The following is a 22,927-nucleotide window of genomic DNA, read 5'->3' as shown; positions in this document are numbered from 1 at the left end:
TCTCTTCTGTGAATTGCCCCACAGGCCAAGCATTTTTATGTTCTTAATCATTATTAAATGACTTAACATGACACCCAGAGCCTGGCGAATGATTGCATCCTGACATGAGAACGAATTACAAATGAAATGAAAGATCAAGCCGTATTAGAGGATTGCCTCTGGGAAATGAAAATCTTTAATTCTCTTTTATTATTGACATTTATTTGGCTGCCATGAATAACAACACAGCAAAGAGATTCAGCTATGCTTCTGCATTGAATAGCTTATCCCAGGGCTCAAAACTGCATTAACATTTATCATGTTTGCTTTTGTAGCTGACACCACTGAACAGATTCTCTATCCATCTTGTATTTATCATGCATTGCAGATATAGTGCATCCTCTAATTTAAGTTCATTTTCATAGAGTAGGAACAGCAAAGATTAGCCAGTGTCTTTCCTCAAATAAATTCCTGCTGGTAAGCATCCCTAAGCATGGTTTAATAGATTTAATAAAGAACAAAATGAGTTGACAAGGAAATTCAGTCACAGGAAGGGGAGGCTAATTTTAAAGGTTTCAATTTTGGGAAAATTGTGCAAATTCACAATGAGGAAGACACTTGTACAATATGTAGATCTGGAATATATAAAGCCTTAAAATAAATGTCTCCATAAAGAGCAACAAATTGCATGTTTTGAATCTGAAGGCAGTATACCAGTTCCTGTAAGATAAAAAAATCTGCATGTTTTTCATTTTTCCAAAGAGATCAGTGCTGACAGGAAGAGGCTACAAGGTATAGGAAGACAGCAATCCAGGTAGTTATTATCAATGCAGGGCTATCTTTTCATGACTCTTTTCTCCCTTGTATACATTTACAACATGGCTTTTCCTGTCACCACAATTAAAGATTATATACCACCTGGTGCCTTTGCTTACATGATCTTCTTTGACTGGACGGCCCTCCTTTCTTTAAGTTCCTCCTGAAATTCAAGACTTAGCAAGGATATCAATGTATCTTAGGAAAGGTCCTTAATATCTCTGAATTTTATCTGAAAAATTATTATTATTTTTTTACTTTTATTTCTGTTTCATTCACTTTCAATTATGGAGATTTTAAAACATATGTAGAGGTGGAAGTAATAACATAATAACCACTCCCCATATATCCATCACTCAGCTTCCACAATTATTAACTCATGACAAATCTCATTTCATTTATCATCCCACTTCACTATTTACCACTCGCTGAATTAGTTTTGAAACATAATTTTAAGTAAACTTCTCTATCTTGATTTTGAAAATTCTAAAATAAGAAAGTTGAAATAAATTAACTGTAGGGGTCCTTCTTCCCACAATTTGACAATAGTTTCTTCTTTTACCTATTTCAGGCTTATATATTTAATTCAACAAAAAACCTATTACATATTCTCTATAGCATCTTTCTTCAAGATTTACTGATCTCCTTCTATATCTCCCATATAGTCTGTACCAATAATTAAGAAATATAATTATACTTTGTTGTATTCATTGAGTTTTCCATGTGGAGCTAGTGGAAAAGAACCCACCCGCCAATGCAAGAGACATAAGAGACATGGGTTTCTTCCCTGGGTTGGGAAGATCCCCTGGAGAAGGAAATGGCAACCCACTCCAGTATTCTTGCCTGAAGTAACCCATGGACAGAGGAGCCTGGTGGGCTATATAGGCCACGGGGTCGCAGAGAGTTGGACACGACGGAAGTGACTTTTAATGCATGTATTCACATTTTGATGTGTACCAATTTTATTTCTCAGTTAGATCTTTAAGGCTATCTTAAATGTCAGTGTTCTGCAGAGTACTGAATAAACACAAAAGTAATAATTGCTATTGTTTATAACAGTTATTAATGAGCTGATTGGTTTTAATCCTAATGATTCAGAGAATATTTAAAGGTTTTTTATTTTGGCTTTAACAGTAGGCAGCATCATAGTGACAATATTACTCATTTCAATGAATAAATGTTTTGTTTACTAGATGAAACTCCTATTCTATGACGGTTATAAAATAGATGGCTGAGTAAACACAGAAGTGAGGTTTCCTTCTTGAAGTTTAAAAATAAGAAAGTAACTCACTTCTGAATTCTACTTGCTCATTATCAGATAAATTTATTTTATTCAAGCATGGTACTTGGTAAGTAAAGTTTATTTATTTATTTATTTTCAGGAAAGACATTTCTAGACTGACAATATCTCCAAAATTTCAAAACAAACAAGTCAAAGTGGATTCATTTAATTGAATTTTAATAAATGTAAGTTCTTGAAATATTTTTTTTTACTGGGAGAAGATAGGTGTATATATTAAAATAAACAATAAAAGGTACATTTTTCAGATATAGAACAAACAGCCCTAAAATTTGCAGGGGACCACAAACTACCCTGAATAACCAAATCAATCTTGAGAGAAGGAATGAGGCTAGAGGCATCACACTTCCTGATTTCAAATATATTACAAAGGTAGAGTAGTCAAAACAGTACAGCACTGCAGAATAAAACAAACATATAGGTCAACAGAACAGAACAGAGAGCCCAGAAGTAACACACACGTATGTGATCCATTCATTTATGACAGAAGAGCCAAGAGGACACAATAGGGAAAGGACAGTTTCTTCACAATAAGTAGTGTTGGGAAAACCACGCAGCCATAGGCAGAAGAATGAGACTGGACCACCATCTTACAACACACATAAGCATCACCTTAAGGTGAATGAAAGACTGGAAGCTAAGACTTGAAATCAAACAACTCTTAGAGGGAAACAAAGGGGGTAAGTCCTTGACGTTGGTCTTGATGATGAATTTTTGGATTTGACACCAAAAGCAAAGGCTAAAATAACAATAATAAGTGGGAGTTAAAACTAAAAAACTCCTGTATAGCAAAGGCAACTATTAACAAAATAAAACACAACCAACAGAATAGGAGAAAATATTTGCAAGTCATATACCTGATAAGGGTTTAACATTCACAATATATAAAGAACTCCTACAACTCAACAGTAAAAGAGCAAATAATCCAATTTAAAAAGGGACAGAGGATCTGAATATACATTTTTTCAAAAGAAGACAACAGATGACTAATAAGTACATGAAAAAGGTACAAAAATAACTACTCATCAGGAAAATACAAATCAAAACTATAATGAGGGATCACCTCATACCTGTTAGAATGGCTAAACTATCATAAAGATAGAAAATACCTATTGGCAAGAATGTGGATAAAAAGGTACCTTTTTGTACTGTTGGTGGGAATGTAAATTGGTGCAGCTGCTATGAAAAACAGTATGGAGGCTCTTCAAAAATAAGTAGAACTACCGTAAGATTCAGCAGTTCTACTTCTGAGTCATGAAGGAAACAAAAACACTAACCCAAAGAGATATCTGCACCCCCATTTTCGCTGCAGTATTATTTACAATAGCCAACACACAGAAAAAACCTATGTGTCCATTGATAGACACTTAGAATGGACAGATTTCAGAATGGATAAAAATAATGTACATAGACATCAGCTCACACATGTGCGCGCACACACGGTGAAATATTATTTAGCCACAAAAAAGGAAATGCTACCATTTGAAATAATAGGGATAAAACTTCAATACTCTACACTAAGCAAAATAAATCAGACAGACAAATACTGTATGATCTCACTTATATGTAGAATTAAAAAAATAATAACAAAAACCTCAAAGTCGCAGATACAGAGAACAGATTGGTGGATGCCAGCGGCGGGAATTGGAATGGGGGTGACAGTGAGTAAAGTGCATGAAGGAGAGCTTAAAAAGAAAAATGTACACTGTTTTGAGTAATTTATAATAGAAAGTATATAAAATTTTTAAATAATGATTAATCTCCATAATACTGGGTTTTCCCCACAGCTTCCCCAAGTACCTGTAGCCAGTATGGTGTCCTCTCTCCCTTGGGTGAAAATCACGATTCGCTGCCTCTTTGAGTTGACTTTTGGCAGAGCCTGTGCCTTTCTGGCTATTTCTTTAATGTCTTCAGTCTATCAATAGAAAGGAGGAAAAATATGCTCATAACCAATACAATAAACTAAAATTTTACAGTATATTAAGGATTTAGTTTCCCATGCTCAAAATAAGAGAGACTTGATCATAGAGTTATTACATAAAAATTTTAAGTACATACAGAAGTAAACAGAATAGTACAACAATCTTCAAGGAACCTATCATCAAGCTGCAATGATTTGAAATTTATGATGCATCTTATTTCCATTTATCTACCTACCTTTCATATTATTCTTAAGGAAATCTCAAATACTATATAATGCCACATGTAAAATGCTTTATTATGCATTTCTGAAAGGTAATGATTCAAACATAACCATCTATTATCATATTTTTAATTAATGATAATTCTTTAATATCAACAAAAGTCAGTTTTCAAATTTCCAATTAATGAGAGATTTGTAAAAAAGCGTATTACTGAATTATTTTAGAGGCTTACAGAGAGCATAATTATGCTGATTCTGGAAATAATGCAGTTAATATAATAAATTTTTCAAAGAACTAAAATGAGAGCGATGCTAACCATTTTCTAGAGACTTAGCTTTTTTAAAGGTAAAGTTTAAAAAAGTACAAATTAGTTCTAGAAACCCTCATGCTGTTTTTCATAATCACAATAGGCTGCAAAGTTTTACATCATAAACGTCCTGTCTTGAAATCTGATTCTTGAGCTATGGGTTAGATTTTTAGAATCAAGTTTTCAACTTTTTTGGATTAAAAAATGTATTTTCACTAGTTTTTGAAAAAACTAATTTATTTTTTTGGTTATGCTGGGTCTTCACTGCTGCATGCATGCTTTCTCTAGTTGCAGTAGGCAGGGGCTATCCTCTAGTTGTGGTGTGCAGACATCTCACTGTGGTGGCTTCTCTTGTGGAGCGCAGGCTCTAGGCACATGGCTTTAGCAGTTGTGGCTCGTGGGCCTAGAGCTTGCAGGCTTCAGTACTTGTGGCAGGTAGGCTCACAGTTGTGGCACGTGGGCCTAGCAGTTACAGCACGCAGACTCAGCAGTTCCAGTGAACAGGCTTAGCTGTTCCTTGGCTTGTGGCACCTTCCAGGACCAGGTATTGGACCTGTGTCTCCTGCATTGGCAGGCAGATTCTTATCCACTGTACCACCAGGGAAATCCTCAACAATTCTAGATAATTTAAAAATCCATGTTTGAAATCAGAGGGCTGCTAAAATTGTCCATGGTCTGGAGTTTGTTGGTAGCTTCCTCTATCATTGTGCAAAGTTTAAAAAAGCTAAGGAGAGAGAAATATATACCAGAGTGGAAATATATCTAAGAAATTAATTAGGATATATAGGACAGAAAAATTTAGGTAAGCAAAGCAGACAAGTCACATTGGCTACAGACAACATCAGAAACCATGATGCTTTTAAAAGTATGACAATGTTTAATGAAAGATTCATATGCTATTTAGTCACAAAATACTTAAGAAATTCTGGATGATATATGAATCTAAGCTTCTCCTGAACCTAACATCATAATTCCTGAGGACTGCTATTTCTGAAAAAAAAATAGCCATTTGTCGTTGGACAATGCTGCTGACCTTTCAAACATGCTGACTATTTCACTTTTGTTTGCTTATTTTAGAAAAGAACTATGCCTGAAACTCTGATAAGATGAGAAAAGAAATTCCCTCAGTTTGAGGGGAAAGACTATTAAAAATAACCAGTAACATTTGAAAGGATCCCCCCAAATGACAACGTCTTATAATAATAATGTCTCTAATAAATATATACATTAAAATTACATATATAGAAAGATGGTAACGATAACCCTATATGCAAAACAGAAAAGGAGACAAAGAAGTACAGAACAGACTTTTGAACTCTGTGGGAGAAGGTGAGGGTGGGATGTTTCGAAAGAACAGCATGTATATTATCTATGATGAAACAGATCACCAGCCCAGGTGGGATGCATGAGACAAGTGCTCGGGCCTGGTGCACTGGGAGGACCCAGAGGGATCGGGTGGAGAGGGAGGGGGGAGGGGGGATCGGGATGGGGAATACGTGTAACTCTATGGCTGATTCATTTCAATGTATGACAAAACCCACTGAAATACTGTGAAGTAATCAGACTCCGACTAATAAAAAAAAATTTAAAAAAAAATTACATATAGTCTCCAAATCTCTTTACTACAGACACATTTTACTAATATAGGATTTTTGCTTATGATTGAGTATAGTTCATTTTTAGTAAACATAGGAGGCAAACTTCAGAAAGATTCACTTTACCACCTTAGGAATGGAATTGTATGCATGTACTGGATGATTTTTAAGTAGTGATCCTTATTAAAAGTGCTATAAGGAATAAATTAAGAGTGAGATTTGGTTGTCTTATATCAACCCTGTGAAAAAAGAGAATGTTTTGTGGGAGTTTTGGTAACCTAATCAAAGCAACATTTTTTTCATGCCTCAAGTTAAACCTTATAAAAACAGCAATTCAGGACCGAAACAAACTTTTCAAATATAAAAGATAAATCTTCACAGAAAGATTAAGCTCTATTCTATTTGTATCCATATCTATAGTTCCATTGTGCACCAAATCAAAGTTTCCCACACCAGGCTTTTAGAGTCATTGCTTTGCCCTCAACAGATGATTCCCATCTAGTATAAAAGCTTTTCTTAAAACTTCAATTTTGTCTTCCTAACAACATATATTTCGAGTTCTGTAAAACTTGAAAACATGAACCTCTTCCTTATCTCCTTGTAGTTCTTTCTTCCATATATCTGCTCTAACATATCTTAACAGAATGATGAAATCACAAGGAATTTTAGAGTATGACACAACTGGATTTACTATTTTTGATGTTGTTGTTCAGTTGCTCCATCATGTCCAACTCTTTGCAACCCTGTGGACTGCAGCATGTCAGGCTTCCCTGCCCTTCATCATCTCTCAGAGCTTGCTCAAACTTACATCCATTGAGTTGGTGATGCCATCCAACCACCTCATCCTCTGTCGTCCATTCTCCTCCTGCCCTCAATCTTTCCCAGCATCAGGGTCTTTTCTAATGAGTCAGCCCTTTGCATCATGTGGCCAAAGTATTGGAGTTTCAGTGTCAACATCAGACCTTCCAATGAACACTGACTACAGGAAAAACCATAGCTTTGATTTTATGGACTTTTGTCAGCAAAGTAATATCTCTGCTTTTTAATATGCTGTCTAGGTTGGTCATAGCTTTTCCTCCGATTTGTGTGACCTCAAATAGTAAATTTTTATACACGGAAGATCTGTATAAAAAAGATCTTAATGTACTAGATTACTACAATGGTGTGGTTAGTCACCCAGAGTAAGACATTCTGGAGTGTGAAGTCAAGCGGGCCTTAAAAAACACTGAAGTAAAAAAAAAGAAAAAAAAAACACAAGAAACACTGATGTTAATAGAGCAGTGGATGTGATGAAATCCCAGCAGAACTATTCAAATCCCTAAAGGATGATGCCATCAAGGTTCTGCATTCATTATGTAGGCAAATCTGGAAGACCTAGCAGTGGCCCCAGGACATTTCTTATCCCAATCCCCAAGAAGGGTAGTACCAAAGAAGGTGCTAAACATTGGACAGTTGCATTCATCTCCCATGCTAGTAAGGTCATGCTTAAAATCTTGCATGTTAGGCTTCTGCATTATGTGAACCAAGACCTTCCAGATTTTCAAGCTGGGTTTAGAAAAGGAAGAGAAACTAGAGATCAAATTGTTAACATTCACTGGATTATAGAGAAAGCACAGGAATTTCAGAAAAACATCTATCTCTGTTTCATTGACTACGCTAAATAAAGCCTTTGACTGTGTGAATCATGACAAACTGTGGAAAGCTCTGAGATAGACAGGAATACCGGATCATCTTACCTGTCTCCTGAGAAACCTGTATGTGGGTCAAGAAGCAACAGTTAGAACCCTATACGGAACAATTGATAGGTTCAAGATTGAGAAAGGAGTACAACAGGGCTGTCTGCTGTCACCCTGTCTGTTTAACCTATGCACTGAGCACATCATGGGATATTCCAGAGCTGGATGAGTTACAAGCTGGAATCAAGATAGGTGTGAGAAACATCAACAAGCTCAGATATGCAGATGATACCACTCTAACGGCAGAAAGCAAAGAGAAACTAAAGAGTCTCTTGATGACAGTGAAGGAGGAGAATGAAAGAGCTAGCTTAAGACTAAATATTAAAAAACTAAGATCATGCATGGCATCTAGCCCCCTTACAACATGGTAAATAGAAGGGGAAAATGTGGAAGTAGTGACAGATTTCCTCTTCTGGGGCTCCAAAATCACTGTGGACAGTGATTGCAGCCATGAAATCAGAAGATGATTGCTTCCTGGCAGGAAAGCAATGACAGACCTAGACAGAGTGTTGAAAAGCAGAGGCATTATACTGCCAACAAAGGTTCGTATAGCCAAGGCTATGGTCTTCCCAGTGGTCCTGTACAGTTGTGATAGCTGGACCGTAAAGTAAGTAGAATGCCAAAGAATTGATGCTTTTGAACTGTGCTGCTGAAGAAGACTCCTGGAAGTCCCTTGGACAGCAAGGAGATCAAACCAGTCAATCTTAAGGGACATCAACCCTGAATACTCACTAGAAGGACTGAAGCTGAAGCTGCAGTATTTTGGTCATCTGATGCAAACAGATGACTCAGTGGAAAAGTTCCTGAATGCTGGTGAAGATTGAGGACGGAAAGAGGAGAGGCTATCAGAGAATGAGATGGCTGGATGGCATCACCGACTCAATGGACATGAGTTTGAGTAAACTCTGGGAGTCGGTGATGGACAGGGAGGCCTGGCGTGCTGCAGTCCAAGCAGTCGCAAAGAGTTGGACATGACTGGGCAACTGAACAACATAGCAGGTAAATATACCTCTCTGAAACTTCATTTTCTCATCTACAAAACTAAGACAATATTATTTGTGTTAAAAGATGTTGAGAGTGAAGTATGCTAAAATTAGTGGGTAGAAGTCTGAAGAGAAACAGGGCATTTGCTTAGTCTTATAGTATCTCCCTCTAAACGCCTTCATTACAAAAGGAAAAACAGAAATGTTAACAGTGGAGAAGGTTGACAGACATCCCTTTACCCCTGTGATCAACTTTAGTGATGCTTAAATTAGTGGGTAAAATGGGATATCTGCACAGGTATCATCCCCAAGATATTTTATCAACTACAATGGGAAAATAGTTAAGTTCATAGAGGATAAATACCACCTTAACCTAGTGATCAAAGTTAATATCACCAACAGTAAGACATTGGGATATCATGTATATGCCTGTTATGATGCACTGAGAAGGGCACAATACCTCTGTGGTATTTCTGCCAAAATGCAGAATCTTAAGTATGAGAGATACTCAGTTCAGTTCAGTTGCTCAGTCGTGTCCAACTCTTTGCAACCCCATGAACTGCAGCACACCAGGCGTCCCTGTCCATCACCAACTCCTGGAGTTTACCCAAACTCATGTCCAGTGAGTCGGTAATGCTATCCAAACATCTCATCCACTGTCATCCCCGTCTCCTCCTGCCCTCAATCCTTCCCACCATCAGGGCCTTTTCAAATGAGTTAGCTCTTCACATCAGGTGGCCAAACTATCGGAGTTTCAGCTTCAACATCAGTCCTTCCAATGAATACCCAGGACTGATCTCCTTTAGGATGGACTGGTTGGATCTCCTCGCAGTCCAAGGGACTCTCAAGAGTCTTCTCCAACACCACAGTTCAAAAGCATCACCACTTCAGCGCTCAGCTTTTTTCATAGTCCAACTCTCACATCCATACATGACTACTGGAAAAACCATAGCTTTGACTAGACGGACCTTTGTTGGCAATGTAATGTCTCTGCTTTTTAACATGCTGTCTAAGTTGGTCATGAATTTCTTCCAAGAAGCAAATATCTTTTAATTTCATGGCTGCAGTCACCATCTGCAGTGATTCTGGAGCCCCCCAAAATAAAGTCAGCCACTGTTTCCACTGTTTCCCCATCTATTTGCCATGAAGTGACAGGACCGGATAACATAATCTTAGTTTTCTAAATATTGGACAAACCTAAACTGATGGACATTCTACAAAATGACTGACAGGCAGTCTTCAAAAGTATGAAGATCATAAACAACAAGGAATGAGTGAGAAACTGATAAGAAGAGACTAAGAAGACAAATACATGCAATGTGTGACTCTGGACTAGATTGTGAAACAGAAAAAAGAAATTAGAGGAAAAACTGGTGAAATGAGAATAAATTCTATAGTTCAGTTACTAACACTGTACTAATGTTGACTTCCAGGTTTTGATCATTATACCTTGGTTCTGTAATATGTTTACATTAGGGGAAGCTAAGTGAAAGTATCTAGAAATTCTCTGTACTATTTCTGCAAATTTTCTGAATCTAAAATTGTTTCAAAATAGAAAGTTAAAAATAGTTTTTGTGTGTGTGTGAGGAGGAAAAATACGGTAAGTGAAAGAGCTGAATGCAGTATTTAGCACATGCCAAGTACTTAATAAATATTAATGTATTTCCTATATTTACTGTCGTGTAAATATGCTCCAAAACTGTCAAAACCTAAATTGCCTGAAAATCTCTAGAAAGGACCTCAACAGTTTTTTTCTTTTGGTTGTGGTGGGTCTTCAGCGCTGCTTATAGGCTTTCTCTAGTTGAGTGGGTGGGCTCATTACTTGTAACATATTTAGTTGCTTAGGCTCATTACTTGTAACACATTTAGTTGCTTAGTTGCTCAGCAGTAGGTGGGAACTTCCTGGACCAGGGATCAAATCAGTGTCCCTTGCATTCCAAGAGGTGGATTCTTAACCACTGGCCCACCAGGGAAGCCCTCTGAAGAGTTCTGACTATTGAGAATTCAATTATGTTATCCAATAAGGGAGGAGAAAGAGAGAAAAAGGAAGAAAAAGTAGAAGAAAGCTCACATTTAAATATGAGCCATGTATAAACAGCTATGAGCACTCTAAAATACTCATTACCTCTTAACCAGTCTAGACAGTACGTATTATTACTATATCCCTATTTTATAAATGCAGAAAGCAAGAGCCATGTATATAGCTCTAAAGTACTCATTAAATCTTAACCACTCTAGGAAATAAGTGCTATTACTATATCCCCATTTTATAGATGAGGAAATTGAGTCATAGAGAGGTTAAGTAACTTCCCAAGGTGATAAACATACTAAGAAGTGGAGCCAGGACTAGCATCCACGAAGTCCTGATTCCAACACTCTTCCCTGTTATCCATAGATCATACTGTGTCTCTGAATTCTGGTTATGTGATTTCTGTTGTGATCACAAAACTAAAGCATCTTCATGTTAAATAATTATATGCCACAGTCACAAGTCATTGCTGATCTTGCATTTAAACATGATATTTTTCTTAATTACTCTGGTTTGTGTTTTACCCTAGTGAACTTCAACTTCTGAATTTTTAGATATTTCTCATTTTCCAAGGTCATTTAAAAATCTGATTTCCTCCTCCAATATGTTAGACTGTGAGAAAGAAGTATAGTTTATAAAGATTACCAGATTCAAGACAGCTGAGCTCGGATTCTGACTCCATTATCTGTTAGCTATGTGACTCTGAACACGTCATGTAGTTTATTTTTTTTTCTGTTCAACTGATAAGGCAATACATGCCATACCTATCCCTCCAAGGTTTGTATGAATATTAAATGTATTAATGATATGTTAGAAAATGTTTTATAAACTTTGAATCATTTCATAAATGTCAAATTATGCTTTTATTGCCACTGGTGGTCACACACTTTAAATTTAGCATTGTTTTCCAAATTAATATATTGTCTTCATTCCATTTTTAACAAGCTGATGATACAAATGTAAAAGAATACTGTCACCACCTATCTACTCCTATAGGAAAGCAAATATGATGCTCATATATATTGCCCCACTTAATCACACATATTCTGCTTTGCTTCCCAATAGGAACTCCTATTAATCATGGTGGTCATACGATGTATCAATCTCCATCCTGTCTCATACCACTTCCTCATCACTCATTTCATTCCAGTTGCACTGGCCTCCTGTTACTACCTGGAGTACACAGTACTATGCTCTCTTGTGTCTAAAGTCCTGCAGACTCTTGTTCCCTCTGTCTGGTTTGTTTCCCTGTTGCTTGTTTTGCTTTTTTCTGTCATAGCTAGATATTTGTATCTTTTAGTTTTACTTCCTCAGAGAGTCACTCCAATAATTAGAGTATCTTAAATAGGAGACTCCCACCTTTTCTTTTACTGTACACTTTTATTATTTCTATCTTGTCTTCAGGGCCTATCGAAGTGTTAGGCACAAAGTAAGTGCTCAGCAAGCATTTGTTGAATGAGTAAGGGATTAAATCAAGAGAATCACGACTATTATATCTCTTTTTGTTAATCGAGTGTTTTAAAACTGTTATCATTTGAGACTTGGTCACTTAGGGAAGCAACACTGTACTCTATCAACAAACATGATCTAATTTAGTTCTCATTTCCAGAAACTCTTGGCAATCATTCACTGTGCATTCTTCATATTTGTGAGGAACAGAGGAACATTAGAAAAATCTTGGAGAACTCTTTGGTAATCAATACCTTCTGAAACTCTCTGTAGACTTATCCAGTGCTAATCAATGGAAGTTTCCGTGAGGATGTCATGTTCTACATCTGCTCTGTCCAATATGGTAGTCACTATCTACATAGGCATGCACTTGCCTACAGACTAAGGAACTGAACTTTTAATTTTATTTAATTTAAATAGCCACACATGGCTTGTGGATGCCTATTGGATAGCACTTTCAATACTTTCTTCTCTCAGTGGTATAAAATGACAGAGCTGTCATTGGTCAGAGAAAGACTACAAGCCTGGAAGTCTCTTGGCAGAGTCATGGGGTGTAGGAAGTGGGAAAATGGAAAAGGATTGCTTTATTTCCTCTGTGGTTAGAAGTATTGTATTTTAGAGCTTTAAAATAAGAAAATTAAAATTTGCTGCTTGGAGTAAAACTGAGTAACTGATACAATAGAAAAGGTATTAAATCTCTACATCATTTGGTATATACTCTATTGCACTGAGAATGAGAACACAAAGAAGAGTTTTATTTAGGTTTTGGAGGTATGTTCTTTAATTTAAATCAATTTTCAATACTGCTTTTAAAAGGTTTCATAATGAAACATATTGCTAAGTGCCTCATTTCTATTTAGGTTCTAAAAATACAAACCTTTAATCGGTTTAACTTAAGATAAGGTTGGTTTAAAAACACACTGCAGTCTGAACCGATTTTCCAAAATAATAAAAGGCCCCATGAAACTTTTTACACCAAGAATTGTCATTTTAAATTCTTAGCAGGTCTGTCATTTAAATCAGGCACTATGCAATTTTCCATCAATGTATATATATATATATATATTCCTCTCTCTTCTGCTTTGTGCTCTGCCCAGTCCGTTTTTATCTCATTCTCCAGTGCCCTCCTAAGCTGCTAGCTAGCTGCTTCTTCTTACTGAAAATTGCCCAATTCACTTTAAAGATTAAAGATTTTTTTCTTAAAGAAAGATTATCTGAAATTTGCAGAGAAGCTAACCAGAATATCATAAACAATGTCACTGAGGATATTTCCTGATGATAAACACTGGTTATTTTTAGAGGCATTTGGATTGGTCTCTTAGCAGACAGATCACTAGTGGCAACATTCAGTGGCTTTGGGAACTGATTGGGATTTATAACAGAAAATGAAGGTAGGACTTGTGGGAAGAGAAAGTGCCCACCTTTCCTTTCTCTTTAATTTTTTCACTTCTCTCCTCTCATTCATGTCCCGAATTAAGTGGTAAAATTAAAGTTGGGAGGAAATAGATACAGATTTTGTCTAGTTTGTCACACTAGACTTGAAAGCACTGACACATTCCCACAGACGTTAAACTGTTAAAGGATTTATTTTTGTTTGAGTATACTGAGATTCAAATCTATGCTTTCATATTACTATCTAACCAACTAAGGAAACTTTAATGACATTTTAAAATTATTCAGTTTCTCTAGATAGCATTCCATACAAGCATTACATTGTATTAACAATACTGACTTCAGGGTATTCTAATCAAGGCTCTTACAGATTCTGAAATGCTTATAGTATTTTAGGGAACCCATGAAGGGATATATCAAGACACTGTATGCTTTATGCAAGCTAACACATCATTGTCAAATTACCAACTGGGTTTTGCTATGTCAGGAGGTAATAAGGTATACTATTATAATCATCACTTTGTTCATATGTTGTTATCAGTTATGGCAGATTTATGGTAAAAAGAAACAACTTTAGAGTCAATAAGTAAGAACTAATGGAAAGGTTAATATGGTGTTGGTTAGTAGAAAATAGAAAAAGTAGTTTGTTGCTAAGACTGAATTTAAGCCAGGCATATTCAAAGCATGTACCTCAAAGGGACAATAAAACTATGAATTAGTAAGGTTTAATAAATTATTAAAATTATTATCGGGCACTACAGAATCATTTGTTACACAACATGTTACATTTCTAAGCATCTATAAAAGTGGTTATTTTTTAGAACTGAAATACATTTCTAAATGCTAGCACATAAAATAGGACATAAATTTATACTCTATATATTTTTTATTTGAAGAATTTTTATGTAACAACAGAGAATATTAATTGTTAATACTGAAATTTAAAATCAGTGAAACTTTAAAACGAGACTTAAAACATTTACTTATAGTTTCATGATCAGAACATTTGTCTTTCTGAATTGAACGTTCCCCTCGTTACATTCAGCCCTGTACAGCAATTGCCAGTTTGGGAAATTACAAAGGGAAACTTAAATTAGACAAAAATTGCTTGGAAATCTTTATTTCTTCTTCTTCGTGTGACTCAACCTTATATTCATGAGAATATGTTAAAACAAAAAAAGCAAACTCCCAAGAAACTATGATAGTTTCCATTAATGGAGCACTATGAGGCAGTTTCCTACCCTGATACAGTTTTTATACATGACCTTGAGAGTAGAATACTTATACGACATGCTCACTATCTTCCTCCAAGAAAAAGAAGCACCTCGGTTGTCAAGAGCTATGACATGGACAAAATACACAAGTATCACTTTGTTGCTTAATAATGAATCTGTCTTTAGTACATTTAAATAACATTTCCATCACAATTTTATAAAACACCTTTCTCCAAAGAGTTCAAAGTGAGCTTACTAATATATCCAAACAACGCTCACAGTTTCTGTACATGGTAGACAATACTGAGTATGCAAATAATGAAAGAGTTTCTATATATCCAGATCTAGTCAGGTTAAATTTAAAAAACTTACTTCCATCAAACATTCCAAGTTGCTATATAGAACACAATATTCTACAGAGTTCTGACTAAATAAATATGATAGTCATAAAAATCACAAACTCAGTTAATCTCTGTCAATTAACCTGGGTTTAGATTAGTCAGTGTTTCCTAACAATCCATCGGAAGGTAGATACTATACATACATAAAAACATGGTCTTGACTATTATCTTAATTTTGCCAACAACAATTATGTGGAGTTTGGAATCTTGACAGGATAATATTTCTATAAGGAAAACAGAATTGATTATCTGAAAATTAAAGCAATTATCAATTTTTTGTTTCAGAAAATGTATATGTTTTATGCTATCAAAGAAGAAATGAGGAAAAAGAAAGAAAAGAAAAAAAGATTCAAATAGGAAGTTCATTTGAGAAGGGTTTAAATTAGTCAGTTCCTAACAACAGTTAAGTATAACCTTTAGGAAATTAATTTACATAATGATAATCTACATGTGGTAAGGTTGAAATTATTTAAATGACATTATATTTCATTCTTTAGTGTTGCTCCACCACTGCTTTAGCAGTGAATTCTTATGAAATGTAATGCAGCTAATGAGGTAGCTTTTTAACTGAACGAACTGACAGGCCCCATATCTGCAGAGGCAGCTTGAAACCGTGCCCAACCTCTTGGCTTCCCAAGAGGCTTTTCAAAATTCAATAAATAACATCTGTAGGCGATGTTGGGTGCAGACCTAGCAGAGTGCGTCATAACACTGTGCTGGCAGAACAAAGAAACCATGACGACTGCCAAGTTTCCATGGCAACTGCTGCGAGGCTCTGAGAGTATAATAGCACATCAATCACTGTCCAAAAGAACTTCATTATCAGCTAGAAAAAACCTTTAGGATCTGTTTAGTGTGCAATTGTGGGTTAACTCACCTCAAAGCCTTGCTCTCTAGCAAAAGTGGCAGCTTCCTGAAATAAAAAAAAAAGAACAGTTAATTATAAAGTGCTAGGTAATGAAGAAATAATCCATTTTGAAACTCATTCAAATAGTCTTCTTTTTACACAATTATCTCAATATACTCACAAGTTCAATTTTTATTCTTACACGGAAAAAAAAGATTTCTTTTTCCCTTGGCATAAAAAAAAGGCAGCAAATGTCAACACACTTCACAAGCTGAAATAAAGAAGATGTAGTACATGTTTTTACTGTAGCTGTCACCATGAGTTCAGGTGTTTTGACCCCGACAAAGAAAATCATTTGAAACCTAAGGAAGATGCTGATGGTTATGTTTTTAATTAAAACAATACCTTTCAGAAAACTCTTCTGTAAGAAGAATGTTTGCTAATAAACGTATAGATTCGATTCAGAAAACCCACCATTTTGCAATCTCTGATGAAATTTATTCAGGCAAAGGTCATCAATGGATGCTCAACTCATTAGGTTAAAGAATGATAGGGAACTGGTTATTTCATGGAATCAAAGTATCAAAGATCACATGCTGGTCACGGGGAGCAAAGTATAACTTTATAGCAGAAGAATCAAGCAGTCCTCACTTTAATCCAGTGATCAATCTTATCACCTAATATTCTGATCACCAAATAGTCTGTGGCTTCTGTCATAATGTAGTATAAGGTACAGAGCACCATCTATAAAGTTTTTAACATTAATTAATCAAAATTTTATTCAATAACTTGCAGTATATAGGAAATATATAGGATAGAAGAACAAGTTAAATGATACACTGAGAAAGCTAATAAACAAATCCATAAGGTAGGACATTAGACAGGACAAGTACCTTGGTCTTTTTAGTAAGTCAACATCATGATAAAATGTACAGGAGTAATGTACAGATTTTAACTGGAAACTGTTTTGAACAAACCAGTTATAAAATACATTTTGGGTAAGTTTGTTTATGAAATGGAAATCAAATATTAGGAATTACCAAGTTGATATGAAAAAAATCATAGATTTTTAAGTGTATCCTGAAGTATCCTGGGATAAAATGGCAAGGTATATGTAATTTATTTTAGAACACTTAAAAAGAAAAAGAAAGTGAAGCAAAAATGGTAAAATATTAATGTATCTAGATGTATTCAATATTACTATCTTTTGCCTGTTTGAAAACCTTTGTAATAAAAAGTATACCCCCTCATTTCTCTCTGATTTAAGATGACAGGGTAACAAATGCTGAATATTTTTTAAAATTTAGTTAAAAATTTTAAAACAATGTTTTTCTAGATATTAAATATATCTTAAGGGCACAATCTGATGACCATTATTATATACTCTAATGCCCTTATAATAGGTTGTCAAATGACAAAAACACATCTGTGTAACCAAATCTGTTCCCTTTTTTCACTCTCTGCTTTGTGCATATATTTTCATTTTAGTACTGATACAGAAAATGGAGGCAATATTACTTTTCAATTCCACTTTCCTCTTGAAGATGAAAAAAAAAAACTGCAGACAACTGTCAAGAGTCTCTACATCTTAACTTACATTCCTCCAAAATTATCTCTGCCAAGAGATATTAATAGAAGGATGGGATGTGAGCCTGAGTAGTGAGCAGATCCAACTTAACTAAAATGACTGCTGCACCAAACCATGTAAGGCAGAAACTACAGTTAATGTCTCCAGCACAAATCTGGGTACTATCTACATGTTAAGGAAAACACAGAGAAAAGAAGTATGTATGCACTTATAGCCCAATATACTAATACCATCTAAGTTTAAAGAACCACTTTGAGGGTTTGAGAAGATTGAAACATACGATCACAATCGAACACTGAAGTTAATAGAAAGTGATAAGCTGAAAGTACAACTCCTTAGGCTGTTCACTAGAGAAGCGCATAAGGCTGACTGAGTTAACCTTAGTTGATACAGATAAAAAAACTAAATCATGATCTTGACAATTGGTGTAAGCATGGTTAGCCTTCGTGACAATTTACTTACATCAGATTCTTGTATACCAGACAGTCAATAATATTTACTAGCTTGGATGTCAAGGAAAAGGATAGGGTTCAAAAGATAGCAATGTAGAATTTTTCCAAGTTGTCCAACTCAAGAATTAACCAAGCTAATTCTTGTATGAAAAAAACAACAAAATAGCTTTGTAAGAACTACTTATTTATATGGAACTTTATCAGAGGCATGAAAGAAACCTAAAGGACTGTAAGACAAAGTTAATATGACAAATCTGTACAACTAAAATTGTACTAAGACATAAAAACTCAAAATTCACATACAGTAGGTAAGTTCCCTTTTTAATTTCCAGTTTTGCTCCCCAAAGTAAGAAGCAACAGACTGTGATCTGTTATGGTACAAAAGAACTGACTAATTGCAAGAAGGCACATTTACCAATGTTAGATCATTATTCTTCAATGAAACTGAGCTCTAGGACTCTTCCACATCTGTAAACTATTCCAAGCACTAACATATTTCTGACTGAGGAAGGACATGCTGAAGAAAAGTCAACTCAATTTTCTATCTCAGCGCCCCCTCACACAGGTTTGCAGAGCTGTGCCCTATCACTGAAAAGCTAAGCACTTGTTCTATGGCTTAAAAAGATCTTATCTCCTGACTTCCTCCCACCTTCCTTTGATCTTGGGTTGGTGCCCCCAGTCTCTCCATTAGAAAAGGCAGCTGGCTCACATCTCTGCAGACTTTCCCACAGCTAACCTCTGATCTGAAGGTGTTTGTAGATACAACGATGGAACAACATTTATTTTTCCCTCACAGCAAAACAAATAAAACAACACAGAGGGACAGTTTGACCCAGTAAGAATTTGAAGGAGAATTTTAGTCCTAAGATTCACTGCATGGAGGGACAAAAAGAAAAGGCATTAGGTCAGAAATCAAGGAAGAAAAAAGGCATAAATGGTGGGCAGAACAGTTAAGGCAGGTTCCAAATATCAGGGGTAATTCCAAGTGAACTGATCACACTAAATTGAAAAGGACTTTTTAGCGTGCCTTCGCAGTAAAAGTGAGAAAAGAAAACAAGCAAGTCCCCATCTGTGCTGCCCCAGGGCGCCACGTACTGAGTTTCACAAATCTAATGAAGCAGTCAGGTTAAAATCCAACCGCAGAGTGGATGTGACATGTGGAGAACAGCTAGGGTTAGAATAGAGAAGCATGGCGGTTCCTAATGCAGGTGATTATCCATGTGATAATCATTATATTTACAGGCTTTCCATTTTAGATCTGACATCAAAAATCACAAAGGAGGAGGGATTAAGGAAATAAACAACCGACACAGAGGCTTTCCTGCTCCCCTGAGAGTGTAGCACTTTCATTCATGCATGACAAGCAACAAAAGCAAAACGAAACAGGCCAGGAAAGAGTATTTCTGAGAAGGCTGGATTTCACATTAACACTTCTTTCCATTTTGATAACTTTCACTATTATTCAGTTTCTCATACAGGTCACATTTTCAAAATCAGTTCCCATTGTTGTCTAAGCTATAATACAGTATCATTTTTGGTTTACAATGAATGATACTCACACATGTCTTTTTACAACAACAAAGTCATTTTTTTTCCTTCCTGGAATTGAGTGTTGTGAATAAAATGACATATAATTAAAGTCTTAGGCTCTCATCTACACCACGATATTTAGGATTTGCAGTAGGCTTGCTGCTTCACCAACCAGGCTAAAAGGATGAAACAACAACCAAGTACAGTTTTTGAGTAGAGGTTTAAAAAATAAAGCTGAAATTCATGGTTAATGAAAACTATGGAATACTTACATGAAGAACTATTTAAAGGGATTAGCAAACCACTACTAAAAAACACAGTTCTCAGGTTATAGAGGAAAGGAAGGAACAACTTAAGTGTGCGTCTGTGTGTATGAAAATACAACAACTTCCTTTATATATCTAAGAAGAAAACTATTTTCCTTGCATTTTGCCTGATAACACCTTGATTTTAATTTATGTAGAATTATATGTACTCACTATAAAACTAAAACTATAAATAGGCCATATTGTTATTCTAATTCCAATTATTTGTTATTAGTTATATATAAATACAAATGATTTCTGTGTATTGGCCTTATATCCTGAGACTTTGCCAAATTAACTTAATGGTTGTAGGAACTATCGTTTTCCTTCAGGGAAACAGATGTTCCTACTAACCAAACCACAAAGTTATTTTAAGAATTTAGCAACATGCCTTAAAAAATCATCTCTCGTTTCTCCAGGGTAATCTGAAGGGTGTAACTATAACTACCCACCACTATCATAGTTCATAACACTTGCTCTCCTACTTCTGCCTCTACATTTCAAGACACTGAACCCACTTAGAGGTATCATCTGCTTGCTTATGTTACCACTCTGTTTTTTGATATCGGACATGAAGGATCTTGGGTGTTGACTGAAATTTCATGGACTGAAGTAAAAAAGAAGATCCAACTTAGGACCAAAGAAAGATAACTTCTGACTATCCATAGAAGGCAGCTCATCCATTCAAAACAAATTATTTTGCTGCTCCAATGGCAAACAGGAAGCAGAAAATTCACTGGAGTTAGCATGGTCTTCACTTAAGTCATAGAAGTCCAGAGCTCTGGGAAAAGCCAAGGGAGAATGGAACCACGAAAACAGTTATGCTGTTTTGGTTGTTCATCTCTCCATTCAACTAGTATTTATCCTGAAAGGATAGTTTTAGGCTAACAGATACTATTATGCTAGAGATACATCAGTGTTACAGCTGTTATACATCTTATTAGACTTCGACTTGCAATATTTGAAACAATACTGTAAATCCTAAATGGTGTGGTGTACATGAGAGTCTAAGACGGAATGATACGATATGATATGATATGCCTGTCTTTCTCTCTATAAATCTATGTATAAAAATCTCTGCATATAAATAAAATTCATACTTTTTTATACAATTATATGTATGAAGCCTTTTCTGAAGGCTTTAAATGCAAGACAGTACTAGTCAGGAAGCACTTACAGCCAAATGGAAACAGTAGTTGGTTTAGAAGACCTACACTAAGGTTGACATTTTATGCTCATTTTATATGTAATCTTGGGCAAGTCACTCAGTATATATTAGTTTTTATTAGTAAAACTGAGGTCAACAAAACTGGATTATTACTAGGAATAAGTAAAATATTTAATGTGAACTATAAAATCATATCACATATTAAATTCAAGTTTTTGGTAAAATCTTGGGAAATTTAAGCAAATGAATTTCAGAGAATCCAGAGTACATTCCATGATTTATCCTATCTGTGGATCACATGTGTAGCAGGAAGCCTCTAAATTGGTTGCATACTGTGTAGATCCTTAACTGGTCATATTCAAATCCTTGTAAAATTTCCTCCCCTTTGTGTGCTGTCTGGACCGAGAGACTCACTTTTAACAAATACCTGACAAAAAGTGATGGGATGTCTTGTTTGTTCATTCTCTTGTTCACACAGTCTCTCTCAGCTCTTGCTCTAGGGGAAATAACCTGCCATGTTGTGAGTTCCCGCATGGAGTGGCCCATAACTAACCATCAGAGAGGATCTAGGGCTTGCTAACAGCCACATGAATGAACTTCGAAGTGAATCTTTCCCAAGCAGTCATAGGACTAAAGCCCTGGCTGACACCCTGACTTCAGCCTTGTAAGAGACTCTGAACTCAGGGGCACCAAACTAAGCTGTGCCCAGATTCTCTATCCATATCTTATACACGAGGAACCTAAGCCTCTAAGAGGTTAACTAACACGGTCCAATTCAGAAAATCTCTCTATTCAGATTATGCTAATCCTTAAAAAAATCCTCACAGAAGTCAAACCAAACAAGTGTGGCTAACAGATCAATCACAGGTGAAAAAATAAAGGAAAGACAATTTAGAAACATATTATCTAAATAGTTCTCTATACCTGATTGTGATTAACCATTTCTTACTTGTAGCAGTGATACAACTCTGAGTCATGCTGACATTTAATGATAAAGAACTATCTGCTGTTTATTTTTTTCCTATATTCAACTCAGTTCAGTGGCTCAGTCATGTCTGACTCTTTGTGACCCCATGGACTGCAAACAATATGAAGACTTACATTGCTTAATCAAATCCTAAAAGATGGTGCTGTTAAAGCGCTGCACTCAATATGTCAGCAAGTTTGGAAAACTCAGCAGTGGCCACAGGACTGGAAAAGGTCAGTTTTCATTCTAACCCCAAACAAGGGCAAAGCCAAAGAATGTTCAAACTGCTAAAGAGCTGCACTCATCTCACATGCTAGCAAAGTAATGCTCAAAATTCTCCAAGCCAGACTTCAAATGTACGTAAACTGTGAACTCCCAGATGTGTAAGTTGGATTTAGAAAAGACAGAGGAACCAGAGATCAAATTGCCAACATCTGTTGGATCATGGAAAAACAAGAGAGTTCCAGAAAAAAAATCTACTTCTGCTTTATTTATTACTCCCAAGCCTTGGACTGTGTAGATCACAATAAACTGGAAAATTCTGAAAGAGATGGGAATACCAGACCACCTTACCTGCCTTCTGAGAAATCTGTATGTAGGTCAAGAAGCAACAGTTAGAACCGAACATGGAACAACAGACTGGTTCCAAGTTGGGAAAGGAGTATGTCAAGGCTGTATACTGTCATCCTGATGCTGGAAAGATTGAAGGTGAGAGGAGAAAGGGA

General features: G+C 35.8%; 1 protein-coding gene across 4 annotated transcripts in view; it reads right to left on the bottom strand.

Moving 5' to 3' along the window:
* Positions 1-22,927, bottom strand: part of ADK (adenosine kinase) — a 536,060-nt gene that overhangs the window by 87,864 nt on the left and 425,269 nt on the right. For all 4 annotated transcript variants that reach the window (XM_065922664.1, XM_065922661.1, XM_065922663.1 and 1 more), the window contains 2 exons: positions 16,223-16,258; positions 3,896-4,010 (listed from right to left, as the gene is read on the bottom strand). In XM_065922664.1, the coding sequence (XP_065778736.1) occupies positions 3,896-4,010; positions 16,223-16,258 (151 nt within the window). The remainder of the gene's footprint in view (positions 1-3,895; positions 4,011-16,222; positions 16,259-22,927) is intronic.

The sequence above is a fragment of the Muntiacus reevesi genome, chromosome 2 (genome assembly GCF_963930625.1).
Source record: "Muntiacus reevesi chromosome 2, mMunRee1.1, whole genome shotgun sequence".
Classification (NCBI taxonomy): Eukaryota; Metazoa; Chordata; class Mammalia; order Artiodactyla; family Cervidae; genus Muntiacus; species Muntiacus reevesi.
Note: the sequence above shows the minus strand (reverse complement) of the source record. Positions and strands in the feature narration are given on the sequence as shown.